This window comes from Crinia signifera, chromosome 3, assembly GCF_055691185.1.
Source record: "Crinia signifera chromosome 3, ASM5569118v1, whole genome shotgun sequence".
Taxonomy (NCBI): Eukaryota; Metazoa; Chordata; class Amphibia; order Anura; family Myobatrachidae; genus Crinia; species Crinia signifera.
The window spans coordinates 278,013,846-278,040,218 of NC_139219.1; the positions used below are offsets into that span (position 1 = coordinate 278,013,846).

Here is a 26,373-nt window from a genome sequence, read left to right on the forward strand (position 1 = left end):
GGGCATTACCCACTACACAGAGGCCTGGGAAGGACATTACCCACTACACATAGGCCTATGAAGGACATTACCCACTACACAGAGGCCTATTAGGGGCATTATACACTACACAGAGACCTATGAAGGGCATTATCCACTACACAGAGGCCTATGAAGGGCATTACCCACTACACAGAGGCCTATGAAGGACATTACCCACTACACAGAGGCCTATGAAGGACATTACCCACTACACAGAGGCCTATGAAGGACATTACCCACTACACAGAGGCCTATGAAGGACATTACCCACTACACAGAGGCCTATGAAGGGCATTATTCACTACACAGAGGCCTATGGAGGGCATTACCCACTACACAGAGGCCTATGAAGGACATTACCCACTACACAGCGGCCTATGAAGGACATTACCCACTACACAGAGGCCTATTAGGGGCATCATCCACTACACAGAGGCCTATGAAGGGAATTACCCACTACACAAAGGCCTATGAAGGGCATTACCCACCACACAGAGGCCTATGAAGGACATTACCCACTACACAGAGGCCTATGAAGGACATTATCCACTACACAGAGGCCTATTAGGGGCATTATCCACTACACAGAGGTCTATTAGGGGCATTATCCACTACACAGAGATCTATGAAGGGCATTACCCATCACACAGAGGTCTACGAAGGACATTACCCACTACACAGAGGCCTATGAAGGACATTAACCACTACACAGAGGCCTATTAGGGGCATTATCCACTACACAGAGGTCTATGAAGGGCATTACCCACCACACAGAGGCCTATGAAGGACATTACCCACTACACAGAGCCCTATGAAGGACATTACCCACTACACAGAGGCCTATGAAGGACATTACCCACTACACAGAGGCCTATGTAGGACATTACCCACTACACAGAGGCCTATGTAGGACATTGCCCACTACCCAGAGGTCTATGAAGGACATTATCCACTACACAGAGGTCTATGAAGGGCATTACCCACCACACAGAGGCCTATGAAGGACATTACCCACTACACAGAGGCCTATGAAGGACATTACCCACTACACAGAGGCCTATGAAGGACATTACCCACTACCCAGAGGCCTATGAAGGGCATTACCCACTACACAGAAGCCTGGGAAGGACATTACCCACTACACATAGGCCTATGAAGGACATTACCCACTACACAGAGGCCTATTAGGGGCATTATACACTACACAGAGACCTATGAAGGGCATTATCCACTACACAGAGGCCTATGAAGGGCATTACCCACTACACAGAGGCCTATGAAGGACATTACCCACTACACAGAGGCCTATGAAGGACATTACCCACTACACAGAGGCCTATGAAGGACATTACCCACTACACAGAGGCCTATGAAGGACATTACCCACTACACAGAGGCCTATGAAGGGCATTATTCACTACACAGAGGCCTATGGAGGGCATTACCCACTACACAGAGGCCTATGAAGGACATTACCCACTACACAGCGGCCTATGAAGGACATTACCCACTACACAGAGGCCTATTAGGGGCATCATCCACTACACAGAGGCCTATGAAGGGAATTACCCACTACACAAAGGCCTATGAAGGACATTGCCCACTACCCAGAGGTCTATGAAGGACATTACCCACTACACAGAGGCCTATGAAGGACATTACCCACTACCCAGAGGTCTATGAAGGACATTACCCACTACCCAGAGGCCCAGGAATTGCATTATCCACTATAATTTCTTAGGTCTGCGGGTACATTTCTAATGTGACAGAGCAGTGTGTTGTAACAGGTTGGCACTTGCTTTTGCCAGCCAAAACTTTATCTGGACAATGGGTGATTGTGGAATTTTCATAGAGATTAGTAGTTGACTTCTATCACCCAAACTGGGCCTACTGTATTTATAGAGAAAACAATGTGATTGCAATTATGCACAGTGCACAAAATACAGATGCACTCTATAATACCAAGCACTGCTAATCAGAATAATTATAAGAATCTCTGCAACCTACCATAGAGCAATATTCATGAACAGGGTTAGACACAGTAATACATAGACAAGGCAGTACACCTAGATCATATGGTTGTATGGAAATCCCTACTTTCAGTCATAGGTACCGATTCTGTGGGTGAGTGAGGACCCGAGCACCCACAGAAATTGATAAGCACGCACCTGCTCAGCAGCGGCCCACCCGCCCGTGTCCCACTGCACTCCCCCTCCATCGTCGCTGGCACAGGTACTGTATTTGGCACTGTGGGGGCATTAATGTATTTGGCACTGTGGGAGCATTTATGTATTTGGCACTGTAGGGGCATTAATGTATCTGGCACTGTGGGGGCATTAATGTATCTGGCACTGTGTGTGTGTGTGGGGGGGTGTTGTACCTGCTCTGTGGGGGCATTTATGTATTAGGCACTGTTGCCATAATTTGAATATTGGAGACAACTGTACTGCGTAATATAAATCAGTATTATTTAGTGGCCACGCCCCTCTCCCCTATACTTTTGGCTTGAGCATCCACCAGCAAAAACATAAATCGGCACCTATGCTTTCAGTGAGTAATAATGTCCAAGCAGATTACTTTCTGGGATAAAACAAACAAACGATAATTTCAGTTCTGAACATTGGATGCAACCAATATGATCAGCAGATCCGCAGCTGTAGCTAACCTAAACCAAACTGCCCGGACAGTAGAACTCACTAAAGCACAGATAGGACTTGTGAAAAAGGCTGCAATCTCAGTTTATAATACATGGTAAATCCAAGCAAGGAAATATTCAGTGGGGAGGTAATTATTATGTTATTTGATAATTACACAACATGGAAAACATGAACCGTTGGTAGATCTCGAGGACCAGTTTGGCCACCCCTGGTGTAGAGGAATTATTATTACGCTAATCTATTTAACTGTTCTAGAGGTAACTGTGCAGAAAAGCTGAGGTGCGCTTAACAACATCAAAGCAAAATGAAATGGTTGCTATAGAAACACCTTTCTTACTACACAGTTACCTATTGAACCACCTTTAATAATGTCCCTCTGTATGTCTTAAAAATATTGAAGTAAAAGACAGATTCTTTTGCCTGTCTTCCATTAATGGTGTCATCATGACATCCCAGTAGTGTACTGCAAGTGTGCCCTGTAGGGGACCACTCACTGTCAATGATGTCAGACAGCCCCTGTGCTCCCAGCAGCTCTCGGAGACGAGCCACCTCATCTTTAAGCTCACGGATCAGACGGTTGTTTGGATCTTCATTGATGACAGCATTGCAACGGATCTGTTTGGCACGGTCAGCGTATCTGCAGGAAAGTACAGTGGCTGTTACACACTCAGAGACGTCACCTTCCTTTATACAGTTAAGCTGGGTACACACACAAAGATTTATCTGTGCAATCTCTCTGGGTGGGGGAACAAAAATCTAGAAATGTATATGAAAAAATGACCATCAACATTTGCTCCCAAAATGCTGGAAAAAAGACCAAAACAATTACTTGGATAAATTTGTTAAAATGGAATTGATTTAACCAATTTGGCTGACCAACCATTGTATGCTTTGCAGTGTTTGGGAGAAATTTTTTGATTGTCCTATGCTCCCACCAGAAAGATTGGACAGATAAATCTTTACTCTCAAAATCTAAAAGCCACCTGCGTCTAATCAGCAAATTATGTAAAACATAAAATCCTGAAATAGTTGTTTGTGCGGGAATTTGACTACTTATCTATGAATGAATATAATTATATCGCCATCATTTACAACCTATAATGAATCTGCGAAAACTGTTCAGGTTTCCAATATGAAACCAAATAGTTAATAAAACCTATAAAAGAACCCGGCCACTTATGAGAGGTATTCTGCTATATGATGCCTAGAAGCTCAATTTGGTTCTGTAGAGTACATTAGACAGGCTTGCCTACCCTCCCGGAAAAGCCGGGAGGCTCACGAAAATCGGGTCCCCCTCCCGGCCCCCCCGGGAAGGTGTGCAATCCTCCCGCATTGGGCAGGCAGTCCCAGCACACCCCTTCCCTGCTGTGCAAAATTACCGGTTTTCACGGGTCTGCAGGAAGGGGCGGGGCTAAAATGACGCAAATCGCGCAATTTTAGCCCCTCCGCCAATTCACGGACCCGCAAATTACGTTATTTGACTGTCATGGGGACGGGGCTTGATGACGCTTGGCCGTCCCGCCCCCCTGACATGCTGCTGCAAGTATGACATTAGGTAACATTACTCACCGCAGAGTGCTAAGCGTCTCATCATAATTAATATCTGCGGGGCTCAGAGCAGCAACCATTGCAGTGCGAGAGTTCCCACCTGTAATGTAGGACACAAAAAAAGCAACGTTCACTCATTGTGGCTTTTATATTTATAAAAACAATTAAATTCAAACTAAGTACAGAACTTGTCATAGAGGGCCTTATTTTGGTTCATTCTTTCTGACAAAATCCTTCTTAGATGGACAAAACCATGTGCACTGCAGGGGGGCAGATGCAACATGTGCAGAGAGAATTATATTTGGGTGAGTAATTTTGTGTCTGCGCAGGGAAAATACTGACTGCTTTATTTTTACACTGCAATATAGATCTCACTTTGAAGAAAAACCCCACCCAAATCTAATTCTCTCTGCACAAGTAACATCTGCCCCACCTGCAGTGCACATGGTTTTGTCCATCTAAGAAGGATTTTGTCAGAAAGAGTGAACTAGAATAAGGCCCCATGTACTGTAAAATGTCCTGATCAGCCAGGACATTTTTAGTAAGTTTTGCTAATATCTAATAGATGCAAGGTCAGGGATCTGAAAGTATTTTCAATATGAGGCATATTTTACATATTTGTGGATGTAACCGTTTCATTACCGACCAACCCGCGCCCTAGGTTTAGTGGATTTATCTAGAATAAGAGTTAAAAGAAGTGAGTTTAGCTCAGGTTTCACCTATTTTCTCTAACAAGTGTAATATTTTTTGGGCCACTATGATGTTACTTCTATATACAGTATATATCAGTGGCATCACTAGCGGGGTGTGGGCTGCACCCAGGTGCCTCTTTTGAGGGCTGATACCACACTGCAGACTCGCTCCTCCTCAGTGACGGGGGCTGGATGCTGCACTGTAACATTAATTACAGAACTTGGCTCCTGTCTCTGTGTGCCATGCAGCCACGGACCCCCACATAAAGGTACATTTGGGTTTAGCCTAGGAGGCCACACCCCCACCCCGCATGGCCATACACCACTTTTCCAGCACACTTCTTTTGCTGCGTGGACAAAATATACTGCGGCACTCGGTGTCCAAACTTGTAGGGTTTGTTTAATTTACTTTATTTCCTTCTTATTAATATCTAATATTAAAATATTTTGTATTCATAAGGAATATCAATAGTGGTGTAATGACAACAATACTGGTGTTATGAATATAAAATTACTTAATGCTTAATGATCATCAAAGCCTGGAGGAAATAAATAAATCAAAAATAAAATAATTGGTTGGTGGTAAGGGGGCAATGAAACTTATGATGTGATAGGCAATTTACAATGTCACCAGGCTGTTTGCAGCGGGGAGGGAGAGACGGGGATGGACGGAGGTGGTGGCAGTGCTGGGCCATGGCTTCATGGGTACCACATAAAAACGCTGGGCGTTCCCATGGGAGTACGCATTGGGGGGCGGCTGACATCACATGTCTTCTTCCTGGCACCCACAAATATAAGTCAGTCTCCACTGACTTATATTTGCAAAGGCATGAGAAATCATTCGATGATCGCAGACCTTCGAATGATATCTCCTGCTGCGGGCATATGCGAGGGGATGTGTCTTCATAACCAGGGCAGCCGAGAAGGGGGGGGGAGCAGGTACTAATTACCAGGGCCCGGGCTTGCTGGGGGGGCCCGGCAGGAACCCTAGTCCGACTCCTCCCTTCCCCCTCCATCCCTCCCGGGCAGCAACTCTAAGCCCTCTAAACATTTTGGGGGCGTGGCCTAAGCGTGGGAGGTGGCCACACCTCCCACACTTAGGCCAAACCACAAAAATTTTACCGGGGCCCGGCATTCCTCTCGGCTGCCCTGTTCATAACACACACCCCCGCATGGCTGATAGCAGATATGGCGGCGTTACATGGACTCGTAAGCTGCAAGCTTCGCAGCTTACAGAGTCAGTTAGAATCACTCCCTTAGTACATCACTCACCCAAGTTCTCTCTCAGTAGCCAGGTGAGTACAGAGTCTCTGTATGGGACGAAATCTGTCTTCTTCTTTTTCTTGTTCTGTTGTTGATGGAAAATCAGTTAGGAAATATCTATATTATATACTATATCTCTCCCTCTTCTGTGTACAGTACATACCTCCCATACAGTATACAGTACACGTACCGTACAGTATACAGAACACGCCTCCCATATACAATGCAAGGTCAGTGCAGTTTTCCTATACTTTTTTTCCATTTATACAAAATAAAAATGTTACAAAATTTAATAAGTGACATCCAGCAAGGTATCACTGACTGCTGTTTAATTATATGTAAATTGCCCCTACTTACACAAGCCCGCTACATGTATTTTTAATCTGTATATATACAAGGTATATTCAGATACGCATACACCAGACAGTAGGTCATTATTTTCTGATCAATTTATCATGTGATGTTTTCTCTGCTATACACGTGAAACCCCACCTTATTGGTTCCAGAGTCCTGTGGAAAAACAGAGAGGACAGACATTACATGACAGTAGGAGTAGGCTGTGCCAGCTATGGACGGTAATGTAGTCTAGTTTTGGACTTGTAAACATAAGATAATTCACTTGGTCTTGGCACCCATGGACTTGTTTTAGTAAAAAAACAAATGCTCATATCTTCAATGTATATTACACTTTCTTAGATACTTGGGGGGGGTTCTTTTGTAGAAACAGTAGCCTCTAAGATGAAGCAGGTAAGATAAAAGGGGAACTAGTGTGGTTGGATACAGTGGCGGATTCAGGGGGGTGGCACCCGGGCACGTGCCCCCCCTGTCATTTCATTTTGTAGCTTAGGACCAGGGCTTTCCAACGAGCCCAGCTCCGTGTCTCTAGCCCCCCGGGAACCAGAGATATCGCCTGGCAAAGCTGTAACGTTTTTTCCCCATAGGATAATATGGGACCCGTCAATTCCGACCCCCACCCGATTCCGACGGCTGCCTGTTCCCCCCCTAGCATCACAGAAGCTTGCGGTTGATCTCAATCAATTCCAAATCGCTGGGCCTTCAATATGATACCAGGCTGGTCCATATCGGTCAATCGGTTCCAGAGATATTACGTGTAAACTAATTTTTCTTTTTTGAAATGTAATTTCATGGTTGTTCATGTTCTTTGAGGGCAGATTACTCTGGAACCAAACGTTCCAGTTTCACTGGACCAAAATCATTCAAAGCCCACTCAAAAGTTCTTCAATATGATACTTGTCTCATGTAAATGGATCAGTTGGTTCCAAAGATATAGCCGGTTAAATAAGATAACTGGTTAAAGGGAGGGAGGGGTGGTTTTCTCTCCCCCTCACACAAGAAAATGCAGGGACTAGGCTGGTGTAAAAGGGGCCAACCTGGGAATGCATTTTCTGGTGTGAAAGGGGTATTATTTCAAATAGCCTGGACCTGCAGTGCTCTGAATACAGCCAGGCTCTGCCACTGTCAGTGGCTATCACTTCTGCCTGGCGGCTGTCCCCCATTTACCGCGAGCATGTATTCCCCTTGGCAATGAGCATGTAATCCCACATGGCAATGAGCATGGAACCTCTGGCAATGAGCATGGAACCCTTGGCAATGAGCATGTAGATAAGCAGCACTTATGTAGCATCATTTTTAATAGGCATTATGGTGTTTGACATAATACATAATGGATATAATGGCGTGTAACTTAACGTGTAATGGACATTATGGTGTAAATGTTTAATGCACACCTTTGGTGGACAATGTTCCTGTTTATGAAACGTATTGTGAATTTTGGCTTAATCTGTGTGGCATTATGTGAATTTTGGCTCAATCCGTGTGGCATTATGTGAATTTTGGCTCAATCCGTCTGGATTATGTGAATTTTGGCACAATCCGTGTGGCATTATGTGAATTTTGGCTCAATCCGTGTGGCATTATGTGAATTTTGTCTCAATCCGTGCGGCATTATGTGAATTTTGGCTCAAACCGTGTGGCATTATGTGAATTTTGGCTCAATCCGTGTGGCATTATGTTTATTTTGGCTCAATCCATGTGGCATTATGTGAATTTTGGCTCAATCCGTGTGTTATTATGTAAATTTTGGCTCAATCAGTGTGGCATTTTGTGAATTTTTACACAATCCATGTGGCACTATTTGGATTTTGGCTCAATCCATGTGGCATTATGTGAATTGTGGCTCAATCCGTGTGGCTTGATGTGAATTTTGGCTTAATCTGTGTGGCATTATGTGAATTTTGGCTCAATCCGTGTGGCATTATGTGAATTTTGTCTCAATCCGTGTGGCATTATGTGAATTTTGGCTCAATCCGTGTGGCATTATGTGAATTTTGGCTCAATCAGTGTGGCATTTTGTGAATTTTGACACAATCCATGTGAAACTATTTGGATTTCGGCTCAATCGATGTGGCATTATGTGAATTTTGGCTCAATCCGTGGGGCTTGATGTGAATTTTGGCTTAATCTGTGTGGCATTATGTGAATTTTGGCTCAATCCGTGTGGCATTTTGTGAATTTTGGCTCAATCCGTGTGGATTATGTGAATTTTGTCACAATCCGTGTGGCATTATGTGAATTTTTGGCTCAATACGTGTGGCATTATGTGAATTTTGTCTCAATCCGTGTGGCATTATGTGAATTTTGGCTCAATCCGTGTGGCATTATGTGAATTTTGGCTCAGTCCATGTGGCATTATGTTTATTTTGGCTCAATCCATTTGGCATTATGTGAATTTTGGCTCAATCCGTGTGTTATTATGTAAATTTTGGCTCAATCAGTGTGGCATTTTGTGAATTTTGACACAATCCATGTGGCATTATTTGAATTTTGGCTCAATCCGTGTGGCATTATGTGAATTTTGGCTCATTCCATTTGGCATCATGTGTAAGGGGCAAGTATAATGGGGTCTAGTATTTTGTTGCATAATGTGTAGAAGTTGTATATGGTGTTGTACACTACACTCAAGGACATGCCCCCTGTTGAGTGGCCACACCACATTTTCCGGAGCGCGCCTTAGGCGCGCGCAAAACTACATCCTTCACTTTTGTCACCATGGTGGGCCTGTGTACTTTAAATGCCAGGGCCTATTTTTAATCCCATTCCCACCCTCTCTTTGCCGCTCTCTTAGCATGTACACTGGCACCACTAACACCGCCCCCCCACCTAAACCCTTTTTTTTATCATGGTGCCCCCCCTGTCATTTTATCCTGGATCCGCCCCTGGTTGGATACACTAATTTCTCCACAAATTGGTATAATGAAACCGAAACTTTATTAAAGAATCCTTATTAACATCATTCCTTAGGTCTAGTACCACAATTATTTATATATCATTACCTCCTATTTATTGCATGGGGACCCAGGACCCAGTATCTGGGCGAAATATCAGAATATATTAAAAATAAAGTTACAGTATGCAAATAAAGATCGAAAAAGATGTGATTAATAAAGATTTTACATAAATCTCTGTGTATTATTTGTGTGTACTTTAATGCCTGGTGGGGATTCCGTTAACCCCTTCCCGACATTTGACGTACATTTACGTCATGGTCGGGAAGTACTTCCCGACACATGGCGTAAATGTACGTCATGGCATTTAACTGTCACCGCGTCTATAGACGCGGTGACAGTTTCAACATGTCTGCTGTCCCTGACAGCAGACATGTCCGTGCATGCCCCGGGGGGGCTGCGATGCCGCCCCCCCGTCGGCGATCGCTGTGATTGGCTGTTCAGTGTGAACAGCCAATTACAGCGTTTTCCTGTGTCACCGGCGAATAACGTTCGCCGGTGACACGGGATCAGAGGTGATTGGTGCTGTAAAGTACAGCACCAATCACCGCGGGGTGTAAGGGTGACACTGGTGTCACCCCACCGCACCCCGCCCGCCCCCAAAGGCCGTGATTGGTTCGTCGGACCGACGGACCAATCACAGCCAAGGAGGGGGATTTAAACTAACGGTGACTGCACTGCAGACGCCATTCCGGTCTGGAATAGCGTGCAGTGCGGTCACCGTACCTCCCTGCCGCCATACTGACCAGAACCTTGCTCCATAGCTTGCTCCATACTCCATACTTACCTGATCGCTGCTTCATCACTGCTTCCTGGATCCTGTTACTACTTGTGCCTTCCTGTGAAATTGTGCTGCTGCAGTGTACTAGCTAGATAGAGAGAGATAGATAGAGAGAGATAGATAGAGAGATAGAGAGAGATAGAGAGAGATAGAGAGAGATAGAGAGAGATAGAGAGAGATAGAGAGAGAGATAGTGTCAGAGAGTGCTATATTTTGTGCTGCTGCAGTGTGATCTAGTTATAGATAGAGAGAGAGAGATAGAGAGAGAGAGATAGATAGAGAGGCCTAGTGACAGAGTGCTATATTTTGTGCTGCTGCAGTGTGATAGTTATAGAGAGATAGAGAGAGATAGAGAGAGATAGAGAGAGAGATAGTGTCAGAGAGTGCTATATTTTGTGCTGCTGCAGTGTGATATAGTTATAGATAGAGAGAGATAGAGAGAGAGAGATAGATAGAGAGGCCTAGTGACAGAGTGCTATATTTTGTGCTGCTGCAGTGTGATAGTTATAGAGAGATAGAGAGAGATAGAGAGAGAGAGATAGAGAGAGATAGTGACAGATTGTGCTATATATTTTTGATATAACTGACTGCTGCCCCCTCCTTTTGTGCTGATCAGTATAAATTAACTGATCAGCAACTTTTTGGGGGCGCAGGTTTTTTTTTATATATAGATATACCTGTCAGTGCTGCTGCTGCAGTGTCATAGAGTGATAGATAGTGAGAGATAGAGAGATAGAGAGAGATAGTGACAGAGAGTGATAGAGAGTGCTAAATTTTTTGGCTGCTGCCCCCGCCTTTTGTGCTGATCACTATATCTGAGGTGATCAGCAACTTTTTTGGGGGTACAGAGGTTTTTTTTTTTTTATATATACCTGTCAGTTGCACCAAAGGTTGTGCACCTGCTGCACCTCACTGGTAATCAGTGTCGCATCACTGATCACCTTTTTTTTTTGTGTGTGTGCTGTGGGGTCTTTTTTTAATTTTTTTTTTACACACACTGTGATTTTGTGGGTGTCCTGTGGCCGCTGTGCGCTGATCAGTGACGTACATCACTGATCATCTTTTTCGGCACAGGGTTGATCTATATATTTTTTTTTTTGATCAAATTCCTGTTGCCTTTGAGCGCTGTTCAGTGACAGACGTTACTGACCAACATCTGTGCTCAATTTTTGGCGCAGGACCTTTTTTTTTTTTTTTTTTAACCCCTTCAATTTTTTTTTTTTAACCCCTTCAATTTTTTTTTTTTAACCCCTTCAATTTTTTTTTTTTTTTAACCCCTCCATTTTTTTTTTTTGTATAAAGTATTTTTTTTTCCTGCACACTACATACACACTACAACCTACATACCCCCCGGGTTGAAATAAAGTTTGTACCCCCCCCTACACTATACACGTGTTGAAACATTTCACTACCTGTAACACAAAAATAAAAATGGCATCCCAAATGTCCTCCCAAATGTCCTCCCAAATGTCCTCCCAGTCATCCAGGAGAATGTATTCAGTGGAGGAGGCATATGCCATGCTTGCCTCTGACTCTGACACAGGCAGTGATGCAAGCGGGGAATTTGAAGGATTCGCCTTAAGCTCCTCTTCCTCCTCTGGTGATGAGGGACCCCCTCAAAGACGCCCCCGTAGATCAGCTGAGACCCCCCCCCCCAATAATTGATCTCGTATGGACCCCACCACCAGACAATTTTGAGCCCCAGGTTCCTGAGTTTTTGGCCATGCCAGGAATCCAATTTGATTCCACAGGTCTCAGAGAAATTGACTTTTTCAAATTATTTTTCTCTGATGATTTTATAAATTTAATGGTGGACCAAACTAATTTATATGCCCAGCAGTTTATTGCTCAAAACCCCACGTCATCATTTGCTAGGTGGACCCCTGTAGATGCAGTAGAGATGATGACGTTTTGGGGTCTGGTGTTTCATATGGGCATAGTAAAAAAGCCAGAAATTAGGCAATATTGGAGTACAGATGTTCTGTACAGTACTCCATTTTACCGTATGGCCATGCCCCGGACTCGATTTGAGACAATTCTTAAATTTATACATTACACCGATAATGCACAGTGCCCACCCAGAGATGATCCCACCTTTGACCGGCTATTCAAAGTCAGGCCGGTCATTGATCATTTCAGTGCCAAATTTGAAGAGGTGTACATCCCAGAAAAATTTATTTGTATCGACGAGTCCCTTATACATTTTAAAGGAAGGGTTAAATTCCGCCAGTACCTTCCCAGTAAGAGGGCAAGGTATGGCATAAAAATGTATAAACTGTGTGAAAGCACCTCAGGGTACACCCACAGGTTTAGGGTTTATGAAGGGAAGGATTCAATAATTCAACCGCCAGAATGCCCCCCCTCCCTCGTAGGTGTTAGTGGGAAAATTGTCTGGGATTTAGTGCACCCCTTCCTGGATAAAGGTTATCACCTCTATGTGGATAACTTTTACACCAGCATCCCCCTGTTTAAGGCCCTTGGTTCAAGAGGTACAGCAGCTTGCGGTACTGTGCGCAAGAACCAAAGAGGCCTCCCAAAAACGCACATTGCCCAAGTAATGAGAAGGGGTGAAAGCAGGGGAATATGCACCGAAAATATGTTGTTGGTCAAATATAAGGACAAGAGGGATGTCCTTATACTGACAACAATTCACGGAGACAGTACCACCTCCGTCCCTGTACGAGGTACCAGTACCCACACCTCAAAACCTAATTGTATCCTGGATTACAATAGGTACATGGGCGGAGTGGATCTTTCAGATCAGGTACTGAAGCCGTACAGTGCCCTGCGGAAAACAAAAATCTGGTACAAGAAGGTGGCCGTGTATATCATCCAGATGGCACTGTATAACGCTTACGTGCTATTCCGTTCTACCGGCCAGAGGGGGACATTTATGCACTTTCAAGAGGAAGTCATAAAGGGCCTAATATTTGGGAACCAGCAGGCAGAGGGCCCCAGTACTTCTAGTACTGGCCCCCGTATTGTACCAGGGCAGCATTTTCCTGATGAAATCCCCTCCACTGGAAAAAAGGGCAGGACACAAAAAAGGTGCAAAGTTTGCTATAAAAAGGGAATAAGAAAGCAAACTATTTTCCAGTGTGACACTTGCCCCGACAAACCCGGCCTATGTATAAAGGAGTGTTTTAAAATATACCACACATCTATGGAATATTAGGTTCATAATTTCACCGTGCTTCGGGGGTCTTGCTAATGCCACATAGCACCCACCATTCATTCCACCAGAATCTGAGCCGCAAAATCCAAAAATCACTCCTTCCCTTCTGAGTCCTGCCATGCACCCAACTGGTATTTTTTGGTCACATGTGAGGCATTGCCGTACTCGGGAGAAATTGGGGCACATATTTTGGGGTGCTTTGTCTCCTTCATTCCTTGTGAAAATGAAAAATTTTGAGCCAGAACTGCATTTTTGTGTAAAAAAATGTAATTTTTCATGTTCACTGCCCACTTGTATCAAAATTGGTGAAACCCCTGGGGGTTTGAAATGTACACTATACCCCTAGATGAATTCCCTGAGGGGTGTAGTTTGCAAAATGGGGTCACTTGTGGGGGGGTTCCACTGTATTGGTGCTTGGGGGGTCTTGCTAATGCGACATAGCACCCACCAAAATTCCACCAGAATCTGAGCCGCAAAATCCAAAAATCACTCCTTCCGTTCTGAGTCCTGCCATGCACCCAACTGGTATTTTTTGGTCACATGTGAGGCATTGCCGTACTCGGGAGAAATTGGGGCACATATTTTGGGGTGCTTTTTCTCCTTCATACCTTCTGAAAATGAAAAATTTTGAGCCAGAACTGCATTTTTGTGTAAAAAAATGTAATTTTTCATTTTCACTGCCCACTTGTATCAAAATTGGTGAAACCCCTGGGGGTTTGAAATGTACACTATACCCATAGATGAATTCCCTGAGGGGTGTACTTTGCAAAATGGGGTGACTTGTGGGGGGGTTCCACTGTATTGGTGCAACATAGCACCCACCATTCATTCCACCAGAATCTGTGCTGCAAAATCCAAAAATCACTCCTTCCCTTCTGAGTCCTGCCATGCACCCAACTGGTATTTTTTGGTCACATGTGAGGCATTGCCGTACTCGGGAGAAATTGGGGCACAGATTTTGGGGTGCTTTTTCTCCTTCATACCTTCTGAAAATGAAAAATTTTGAGCCAGAACTGCATTTTTGTGTAAAAAAATGTAATTTTTCATTTTCACTGCCCACTTGTATCAAAATTGGTGAAACCCCTGGGGGTTTGAAATGTACACTATACCCCTAGATGAATTCCCTGAGGGGTGTAGTTTGCAAAATGGGGTGACTTGTGGGGGGGTTCCACTGTATTGGTGCTTGGGGGGTCTTGCTAATGCGACATAGCACCCACCAAAATTCCACCAGAATCTGAGCTGCAAAATCCAAAAATCACTCCTTCCCTTCTGAGTCCTGCCATGCACCCAACTGGTATTTTTTGGTCACATGTGAGGCATTGCCGTACTCGGGAGAAATTGGGGCACAGATTTTGGGGTGCTTTGTCTCCTTCATACCTTCTGAAAATGACAAATTTGGAGCCAGAACTGCATTTTTGTGTAAAAAAAATAATTTTTCATTTTCACTGCCCAGTTGTACCACAATTGGTGAAACCCCTGGGGGTTTGAAATGTACACTATACCCCTAGATGAATTCCCTGAGGGGTGTAGTTTGCAAAATGGGGTCACTTGTGGGGGGGTTCCTAACTTTTAGCATCTTATGGTGCCTTGAAACCTACATGGTGCCTAAAAAATAATCTCATAAAAAGGAGGCTCCAAAATCAAGTAGGTGCTCCTTCTATTATGAAGCCTGTGGTTTGGTCACCGTGCACACTAGGGCCACATATAGGATATTTATGAAAACCAAAGAATTGGGGGAATCAATTTTTAGTCACATTTCTCTAGTAAAATGTACTGTGTTCCTTATAAAAATGTATTAAAATTGCAAATCTGCAAAAAAAAAGAAATTTTGAAATTTCACCTACACTTTGTTTTAATTCCTGTGAAACACCTAAAGGGTTAACAAACTTCCAAAATGCTGTTTTGAATACTGTGAGGGGTGCAGTTTTTGAAATGGCATCATTTATGGGGGTGTCTCACATACAAGTCCCTCAAAGTTACATCAGAACTGAACTGGTCCCTAAAAAAATCAGTGTTTGAAATTTTCTTGAAAATTTGAGAATTTGCTATTCATATTGTAAGCCTCCTAGTGTCCCAAAAAATTAAAAGGAAGTTGAAATAATGATGTCAACATAAAGTAGACATATGGCCTATGTTAGTTATTCACTATTTTGAGTGGTAAGATTATTTGTCTCACAAGCAGAAAATTTAACATTTTGCAAATCGCTAAATTTTCCATTTTTTCACGATATTTTGGTATTTTTCACAAAAAAACACAGACTGTATCGACCCAAATTTACCACTAATTTGAAGTACAATGTGTCACGAAAAAACAATCTCAAAATCACTGGGATAAGTAAAAGCAAAAAAAAGTTATCCCCACTTAAGTGAGACATGTCAGATTTGAAAAAAAGGGCTCTGTCAGGAACGCAAAAACTGGCTCTGTCAGGAAGGGGTTAATAGACGTGCCATGGGAAAGCTAGGATAGCGACATGGGCAATGGCACAGCTCTGTGTATTAGTACAGGGTATTAGGAGTAATTTCCCTGTCACAATATGTACTGGCGGTGGGGCTTTGCTGCATATGAAAATGACCCAATTTTCGTGGTTTTTACGGCATTTTTTGTTTGGTGCATCTCGCCCATACTCACCATTTCAGCAAGAGCAGAAATCACTTTCCCCAGTGTAGTGAGAGACTTATTGATGTTTGCTCCTTCCTGTATGTAAAAAGAGAAAGGTGAGGGAAATTAAGTAAATTAAATGTAAAATATCAATAGATAGAATTATGTTATGATTTAGAAATTTATTGATCTTTATTTTTTTGTTCCGTATCTTAATTACTATTACATGTAGTTTCGGATATGTTTACTATCAGGTATTTCAATGTCGCTCGGCGAGCGAAGGTGAGGGGGTTTGTACGGTGAGGATGCCTTTTTTTAGCATGGAAAAGCCATCCTCGCCATCCAGCCCCCTTGCTGGTCGCTCTTGCCGCCCCCTTGCTGGCCGCTCATCGTATTCTACGTATTCCTACGTTTTAGGATTCCCCTAAACGGTGATGGGGAGCCCACTGCATTTGAGGCGAGCCTCGCCGTTTTGATGGCCACATTCGCTGTTTCTACCTCACCTCAGGGAACAGGCGAGGTAGAAACGGTGACTGTGGGGGGTGAGTTGAATACTATCAGTGCTGCTCGCCGTATAGCTCGCCATCAGCTGCTCATCCCCCCATGCATTGAATATACCCCTATGTATTTGAACACTGCATATTCATTTTCAATGTTCCTGCGTCAATAAAATAAATGTAGTAATTGAAGCAATAATACATGGGAGAGAATAAACAAAGAAAAAGGGTTAGGGCACTAAGGAGGTTATTCTGGTCGATGCGGTCTGTCCCAAATTCTTTCGGAGCGGACCGCACGCCACGCTGTGCGGACATCGTAAGAAGAAACGCCCACCGGTCCTCCGCATTCGGACGGACTCACTCTTTAAGAAGAGGGCGTGTTTACGGACGACATCCAAACCTTGCGTGTGCGGTGGACACACACATATTCTGCACGGTCTTACAGCGTCTGAAAGGACTGGAAGCTGGCCGTATGCACCGATGCAGTGTATTTCCGCAAAACTCACGACTATTATCTGAACTCATAAATCTGTCACATGACACACTTATGCAATTAGGCAACCTCATTCAAAAGTGTTTGTTTGTAATTGGAATCAATTAAATCCTAATAGATACTTAAACACATTACTACCACTTTACATTAACCCTTACATCATGTGAAGTGCTATTTATTCATTGTTACCCCTTTATCTAGGTTCCCCTGTTGCCCTCTTTCTGCTACCATTACTGTCTGCTGTACTTGAAGTGTTGGTGCTATACTTTTCTTATGAAGCCACCTGATGTGTTCCTAATGATTCTGCTGAGGCTATCTATGTATTTTTTTACATTTTTGTTTGTTTTGTACATTCCTGTTATGGTCCCTTTATTTTTTGGCATGTGCCACATAACATGCTATTAAAATGTTATGCTTTCCCTAACTGTAATAAATTCTTAATTTGATCCCCAAATGTGTGGTGTTATTGCTGAATGTAAAAGTGACATGTATATTTATATTAGTGATACCAAGTTCTATCCATTGCTTGCAGTGTAAATGTGTGTAAAAAATACAGCCGTGCTTTCAGCATATATTTGTGTGTTTAGTAATGGTCCATTTAGGCTGCAATGGTTCCAATTGAAGCAATGAAAAGAGTGTAATTAATGAGTAATGAGTAGAGGAGTGGATTGTATTGTGTTCAGCTGACAGTGGTTCAGGTGCGGCCGTACTAATTGGGCGATCCGAATGCCTAGCGCATGACCGAGTGGTGTCCGCAAAGTGAAACTTGCTTATGAAGACCGCATATTTCCTGGCTGTTGGTTCGTTTGCAGTCAGTGTTCTGTCCGAATGCACGCCTACCAGAATTAGTGCACTCCCTCGTGTACGCCCATGTTTACACCCAGTTTAGCCCACTTTTAAACTACGCCCCTGTGTACTTCCGAATGACGCCCATATTACGCCCATATTTCCCGAGTGAATGCGGTGCACATTTCTGTACGTTATTAGTGAGAACGAGTACGAAGACCGTGCATGGCACATGCGCATAGCGTTGCCCACGCATGCGCAGATGGCTAAAAATCGCCATCCGAAAGAATTCGGAAATTTACGCATCGACCGGAATAAGGTCCTAAGTGTCCTGAGAGGGCGCCTAGGGAGGTGTAGAGTTGCTTAGCTGCAGTTGCAATATAATAAAAAGTGAAGAAAGGGAGTTTAACTGCGCTGCATCTAGAAACATGCAACAGGTGTGATATGAATATGAAAGCCTGGTTTATTTAAAAGATAATAATTATAGATAATAATAGATAATTAAAAAGCAATTGTGATATATGAGTCACTGGTACCATAAAAATCGATTACAAGGATATAGTCACCCAGAAGTCCAAATGGAGTTCCTGATAAGTGTCCGTTCCTATGATGCTTCCTTGTAAGTCCCAAGTTGAAGAAGCCGGTTTTCTAACTAGAAGGATTTTTGGGAGAGACAGCACCCTCCTGCCAAGGGGACACCTGATGGTGGAGGGTCCCGTCTTGTAGAAGCTGGCTTGTTGTGGTCCTGATGTTAGGTTCGGCTGTTGGGATAGGTGGAAGCCTGGTCCGGTCACAAAAACTGAACGTAGGTGAATGATCCAAGTGGTGGGTGTCCGTGTTGGGAGTCACCAACGCGTTTCGCTTTACAGCTTTTTCACGGCGATGCCTTGAAAAAGGCTTCTGCAACTTGGGGCTTACAAGGAAATCATCATAGGAACAGACACTTAGCAGGAACTCCATTAGATTTCTGGGTGACTATAGCCGTGTTATCTATTAAACATGCTTCTTTTTTTTACATAGGGGAGAATAAAGCCTTGTCCGACTGGAGCTCCCATGAGTGTGAAAATAGTAAACCAGGACAACAAAATATCATCATGAATCGCTGCACCTTTAATATGAAATGAATTTATTATTGAGTCCCTTTGGATTAGATGAATTAAAAGCTCATGATTCATACAAATTCTAATATTTGTGAAAGGGAAACCACCAGCAGCGGGTAGCCGGGTACCACTTTTAGTAGGGGTCCTGTCGCTACCCTTATGCCCGGAGACAACTGCCAGCCCTGATGTCTGGCAAATGTACAATAGATCTAGCAGGTGCTGTGACCAGATGCCACGGTGCGACTGCACATGCACAAGGTGGAAGGCAGGGAATGGTTTCCTCATCTAGCAGTGCCGGTGGAAGGGAATACATCACTGTCTGTAGAAGTCACTGCCAGCCACAGTGTAGCCAATACAGTCACGGATTGCACCTGGCTTCACAGTGGGGTGGCAGATTTTAACTGGGAGCTGCAGTCATGCAGCCAATAGAAAACAGTAAAATCCGCCACTGGAAACCACATTTATTTATCACTTACACAGGGCCAAGTATTGGTGGGTAATGGTAGGAGTCTTACCTTTAGCCTTGTTCCTTTAGCTCCAGTGGAATCTGCTCTTTCACTTCCTGCCAGGTCCACAAGACTGATCTTACTAACCTATGGGGAAAGATAAATATTCACATTTCTCATCAGTTCATTGAAATTTGTGACCTTGGGCAAATCAACTAGACCTGAAAGAATCCTACTATTTGTTTACAGGTGTCAGAGCTCAGTGAGGTTAAACTTTACTCATGAAAGGTGCTGAGTACAGCCAATAAGCTAATAGGAGATAGAGTGAAATATGCATATCTCCATAGGTGTGCCCCCCTCCTTTAGGGTTCAGGTTCCAGACAGTGCACTTTATACATATGTTATACTAAGTACAGTATATGCCTGATAGGTCGACACACCTAAGGTCGACATGCATTGGGTCGACCCCTGAAGGTCGACATGGACTTAAGTTGACCGGATCATTAGATCAACACAAGCATTAGGTCAACATGGGCAAGGTCAACAGTTTTTTTAACCCAACATGTGCCGGCAGGAGGTATTTCATACCCTACCAACCACTAGGGCTTGGCATGGCCGCAATGAGCCATGGGATGCGATGGGACATGGTGCATTGATACAGTGTCCATGTTGACTGTGTCGACATTCGGGTAAGAAAACAGTGAAAAACCATGTGACTGTCAACCGTGCTTGTGTCGACCTAATAACCCTATCAACCTTATCCCATGTTGACCTTAGTTGTGTCGACCCTATGACCCATACCCCTGTTGCTGTTATTAGTCTGGTACATTATTATATACAAGTAAGCCTGCTCAAAGCAAAAGCTTCGAAAGCTAGTCTGCTACCTTCTGTGTTTGTGTATGTGCGAGAAAGAGATGTAGATTTACTCCCTGCCAGCAGATGGCAGTGTTTTGGAGACTCATGTGAGACTAGACATGTATATAGATGATTATATATAGTATTCAGTATATATACAGTAAGTGGCTCCAGTGCTAGAAGTGACAGCAGTCCATCTGGGAACAACATCGGTTGTTGAGGGCTTCTCTGCCATTCCCAGGGACCCCGAGGGTGGTGGAGAAGCCATCAACACCCAACGTTGTTCCCAGCCAGACTGCTGTTACTTCTCGCACTGAAATCATTTATCCTAAGCCAGAAATAAATCCACCCCCCTGAGACCAGATGGGGATCATATTTATGTGACCGACAAGTGGTATTTGCCCCACCATATTTTGAAGGGTGCCCAAGAGTTGATGGAAACATGACGAAAGTTCTGTTAAATAAACTGAAATGTAGATTGAAGCTGGGTGTCCTGCAACTAATTATCTTATGATTGACAGTCCCAAGAGTACAGCCGACCCACACTTTCTATCCAGCATTGGATTCATTGGAAGGCACCATACTGTATATATATTTGCAAACTTGCACTTAATTGGATTAACCCCAATGAGTACTGTGTTCTCCTTGGTGTATAATGATGGTGTAGCTATCTAGTCTTTCCTTATGAGTACTGAGAAAGCATGCACAAAGAAGTATTATTATCAATTTTAAATACCACCACAGATTTGAGCACCACTTTATAGAGAATATACATCATTCATAGACATATGAAGGGTACACACCATCCGACGCCTTACCCAGATATATTGCCCGTTCATTACAACAGTCAATTATATTGGCCAGCGCATGCATACACAACAGAATATGGTTACTGTAGATTCTGCATAAAAGGAAATTGTGCATGATGGGAGACAGGAAAGGGACAGACAGAGATCTGTAGTAGATATAGTAGGAGGATTCGGAGGAAGCAAAAGCAGACGTATCGGGGAAGTAGATTATATTCCATCATTTTAACTAATTACCAAACTAGATTCAGTTTATAGCTTCCTTATCTCAAAATAATGAATGAATCATAAAATGACTGTCTGCATTAGATTACAGAGGAGAACACTAGAGTCCATTAGATCAGAGTTTCCCAAACAAAGATCTCCGGATAGTTGGGGGACTAGGTTCCAGAGGGTGTGGTATAACACACCGACAGTCTGGAATCCGACAGTCATTAGCCCGACGTCGGAATCCCGACTGCACAGCGGGGTGAGCGCAACGAAGCTCCCTCTATGGGGGTCGTGGACCTCCACAAGGGAGCAGTCGGGATTCCGGCGTCGGGGTAATCACTGTCGGAATCCCGACTGTAGGTGAGTCATCCGGCCCCGTTCCAGAAGGGGAAACATTGATATTAAACAACTACTGCAGAGCTCAGATAAGCTGCTGCAGGAAACTTACTATCCGCGTTCATCAGAAATCTGAATTTAAGAAACATAATTATAAGTTAAATGTTCCTAGTGAATAAGATAACAGCCCTGTGAGGCAGGAGAACCCTGAGAGCAGCAATACTGCAATGTTATATATAGCATAACCTAATGATCTGTGATTGCTAATAATGTAATATGTTATTTCTGATGGTCAATAAAGCATTAAAGCATACCCAGCTCCAGTGTCTCTGCATGTGTCACTTCTGGAGGTAGGGAATAAAACACGCTGGCTCTGGCATGACTCTCCGCATATGACACTTCGGGGGGGGGGGTTATAAAACATGCTTGGCTCTGGCATGACTACTTGTATATGTCACTCTGAGAGGGAATAAAACACGCTTGACTTTGGCATGACACTCTACAGCAGGGGTGGCCAAACCTGTCCTCAAGATCTACCAACGGTGCATGTTTTCCAGGCAACCTGTGGATCTATAGTAGGAATGAATGCAACAGGTTTGAAATGTGACAGTTAGTAATGACTACAGCTGTGCACCAGCTAGGTAACCTGGATAACGTGGACCGTTGGTAGATCTCGAGGACCGGTTTGGCCACCCCTGCTCTACAGTATGTGTCATTCTGAGGGGGGATAAAACATGCTTGGCTCTGGCATGACTACCTGTATCTCTGTATCTGTCACTGCTGGGCAGGAATAGAACATGCTTGGCTCTGGCATGACTACCTGTATCCCTGTACCTGGCACTGCTGGGCAGGAATAGAACATGCTTGGCTCTGGCATGACTACCTGTATCCCTGTATCTGTCACTGCTGGGCAGGAAGAGAACATGATTGGCCCTGGCATGGCTCTCTGTGGGTGTTACTCTCAGGGTATAAAACATGCTGGACTCTGCCATTGCGCTCTGTATTGCATGTATGATATTGTTTAGTACTCACCTTCTCTGTGGTGTTCTGCGTGTCAGCATCGTGCCTGCGCTGGGTGAAGATGATGTTAAACACCGCATGTGACCGACTGCTGGTTTCATTCATGTTTGTGGCAGCGACAGTCCTGTATGGAGACAGACAAACATTCCAGGATACATATAGTACACTAGCTCCTATATTAGGAGACCTAATATAGGAGCCCTTATTGCAAGATTATATGTACAGGAACCGCAGGTGGTTATGGTCATTATCCCACAATCCATGTAATTCCCCATTAATTATATAAACATAATTTCACAGTTACCTGAAGAGTAAAGCAATGCAGTGTGCACAAAACACAATAGTGACATCATAGCTATGTACACTGCAATGTAAGCAGTGGCGGATTCTACCTAGGGGCTGCAGGGCTGCAGCTCCCCCAGTAAAAATCTGCCACCACCAATAAGTCAAGTGATTGCAGAGGCTTCCTACTGGAAGTACTATCTGCTAATCACATGCTGGGCTGTGATACGGCTTCCAATAGGAAGCCTTTCTGCCAGCTCAGTTCTGCTTCGAGGACTGCAGATGACACAGTCCCTAGATGTAGCAGGGAGAGACAGGGGTGCGATTGCATTGCACTGATGGATTTTGTCTGGATGGTAAAACACATCCAGGGCTTTTGTGTTACACTGATCACTAATCTCCCGTGCTGGAGTGAGAATGTTCTGGCTCTATCGCTGATTATCTGCTGCGCCAACAGAACACTATCATACTAAAATCCTTATTGTGTCCAACAAATGTTGCATTAGATACGATTACATTTACTAACATCGCACACAGAGCTGCTCATTGTTAAGATTACTGTAGGAATCTAATCCATACAAGCGGCAATAATGGAAAGTGGGTGATACTATTAGAACTTGGCAGAACCTTGGCAACATGGACTCGCAGGAAACAAAGCTCATGTTGGGCTTCGCAAATGACCGCTAGTGCAAACTAATAAGAACATTTTATTTTGCCATTACTCCCCCTGCGTTGCACCATCTAGCTGGAGAAGAATGTGGACTTGAGAAGTCCTTTTGTATGGTTAACCATTTGAGTGCCAATATTTCTGTGAGAGATTTATTTACAGTTTGTTATATAGCGCAGCATATTCCGTTGCGCTTTACAATTGGAAACAAGAGTGATTAAACAAACTGGGTAGAAACAAACCAGCATAGAGGTAGGAGGGCCCGGCTCGCAAGCTTACACTCTATAGAGATGAACAAAATAGTCGCTAAAAATGCTATCATCGCTCACATTGTTATATAAAGTCATATTAAAAAAGGTATAAAAAAGATTATATATCCTATATAAGGTACACAGTCAAGGTCATTATGATGAATAAAAATGTTTGCTTGGCAATTTTCATACCTATTTGGACACATTCACTTGGCACTCAAATGAGTTAACCAGAGATATCCAAAATGTCGGTCTATGTACAGTTGTTTCCATAAGGACTCCTCTAGGGTTAAACCATTAGAAAGCAACTCAACAACTCGGTATAGAGATCCACTGATCCCCATGAGCAGTGGAATATATGGATCTTGGTGGTTCCATAGAGAAAATGATCACTATCTGAACTGGGCGTATAGACCGCAGAGAAGTTTCAGTACGATGATCAATGGATCTCATGAGTGGATCTCTATGCTATCCATAGCAGAACATTCTAATTACAATGAGTATACCTGGCCTTGTTACCAGAGTCCATAAGATCTTGAATGTCATTGTATGAGGTAACAGCCAGTTTGGACAAATCCTCCACATAAGGTCCCAGTAAGGGGTGCTCACGGACTCGGAGGTTTCCCTTATTCTTTGGATTTAGAAGGTCTCTGACCCGCTCACAGTATATCTCCATATAACTGACCTAAAGAACACAGATGTACAAACTTATATAGTTATCTCCTGGGGAGCAGAACATATGTATTACATGCCTATCATACGTAAAATATAGGTGGAGGCTGCGAGATATCAGCATGAGAGGACAAAGCAATAATTAGCAAAACTAAATACATTGTCTCACATTATATTATTATCCTACTGGGCAATATAAGTTTTATTTCAACATATATTATCAAACTGTGGGGCAGATGTATTAAGCTTTAACAAGAGATAAATGCAAATGTGATAAGGAGAGATAAACGTCCAGCCAATCACCTGCTAACTGCCATGTTACAGGCTGTGTTTGAAAAAAGTCAGCAAGGAGCTGATTGGCTGGCTGTTTATCTCTCTTTATCACCCTTGCATTTATCTCTTGATAAAGATCAGTTACAGGTGATTAGTTATGTTTCCTCAATAGGCAAACGTGAACAATAAAGCTGAGTACATACCTGACGATGCAGCGGTGATATGTATCGATACATCACACTTACACTTACTGTACTTATGTGTAATAACACAATATTATTTGCGGATTCCTCCCATTGGACATGCACCACATCCAATGCCAGGATACAACAAACACAATTAACATAGAATTTGGTGTATTTCAGGGTATATTATGATCATTGTGATCTGTTGAGAATCACAATATTGTCCGATATATTGTAGATTGTGGACCCATCTTTATATTCACTTCAGATGTCTCTGTGGTTTCGGGCAAAGTGTCTGTAGGGTAAGTACCTCATATTTCAGAATATCTTTTGTTATTAATGGAAATATCCCAAACTTTTCAAAGCTAAACTAATCAGTTCTCTCAAACTTCTGCATTCAAATGGTGCAGCCCATGGTTTCTTGTAGAAAGCAAAATGGCCAACATTAGCATACAGTACCTCCACAGAGTAAGACATGTTATCATTGGTGGTGTCGCTGATCCGGGAGAAGAGATCTTCACAGAGCTAGAACACAAAGAGACAAGTGATGTCACATCGGCTCACCAGCTCAGATACAAGATTCTACAGTGACGGCTCTTCGTTCATGTCCTGGTCGCATAAGGGTTAACCTTTTACAGACAGTGTAGGGTTAATTAATTATTCACAGACACAGACTACCGTATACATTGAATAATTCATACACTGCAAGGACTGAATGAATAATTCAGATAGTGAGGGGTTAACCAGAATGAAGCACCAAGGTAATCGCCGTTATACAACGAACCTCTTACATATATTTGTTTGTGAAAGTCTCATTAATTCCACACATCTATCACGGTACGCTGCTTTATATTCCTAATAATGAGAGGGAATGGGCGCTACAGGATCAAGTGCGTTACTGGCTGAATGCAGGGACCAGACGGGAGTGTTTGATCATGCTAATATGTCGTCTGGTGGATGATGCTAGTGTGACACTAATCCCCTTAGATAACTGTGTGTTTCTTGTAAAGGGGAGTAAATGCAAGCAATCAGAAAAATTTATTTACTGTAAGATAACTTGATGAACTTTGCCTTAAATTCATTGTCAGAATTTGTCTCTTTTTATAGTGCCCCATCTATCCTTCATTCCTTGAAGTTGGCATATTTCTACTGCTATGGGGAGGCTCAATGTGTGTCTTGCTACGGGGTAATCCACAAAGCTTATTTGCATGTTTAACCCCAAATTTAAAACTGTGATCAAAACACACCACTTAGTAAATGTACACCTAAATCTACTGTATGGTCCTTATTCTGGTTAACTTTGAAATTTGCAGCCTTGCAAGTCCGCCCGCAAACCCTAATTTTGTGGATACGAACGTAATTCCGGTTCAGATCCCCTGAAGTGATCAAAAATAAACCGAATCTCGGTCTGTATCTTTCCCAAGTTTGGAATTCGGATTTAAAATTTCTTGAA

The 26,373-nt window shown here is 43.3% G+C and overlaps 1 protein-coding gene across 18 annotated transcripts in view; it reads right to left on the reverse strand.

The window, feature by feature from the left end:
• Positions 1 to 26,373, reverse strand: part of KIF1A (kinesin family member 1A) — a 146,840-nt gene that overhangs the window by 67,347 nt on the left and 53,120 nt on the right. For all 18 annotated transcript variants that reach the window (XM_083178152.1, XM_083178149.1, XM_083178148.1 and 15 more), the window contains exons 5-13: positions 25,380 to 25,445; positions 24,297 to 24,475; positions 22,603 to 22,714; positions 19,433 to 19,510; positions 16,072 to 16,137; positions 6,674 to 6,691; positions 6,191 to 6,266; positions 4,248 to 4,326; positions 3,173 to 3,315 (exon numbers count right to left, since the gene is read on the reverse strand). In XM_083178152.1, coding sequence (XP_083034278.1) covers positions 3,173 to 3,315; positions 4,248 to 4,326; positions 6,191 to 6,266; positions 6,674 to 6,691; positions 16,072 to 16,137; positions 19,433 to 19,510; positions 22,603 to 22,714; positions 24,297 to 24,475; positions 25,380 to 25,445 — 817 coding nt within the window. The remainder of the gene's footprint in view (positions 1 to 3,172; positions 3,316 to 4,247; positions 4,327 to 6,190; positions 6,267 to 6,673; positions 6,692 to 16,071; positions 16,138 to 19,432; positions 19,511 to 22,602; positions 22,715 to 24,296; positions 24,476 to 25,379; positions 25,446 to 26,373) is intronic.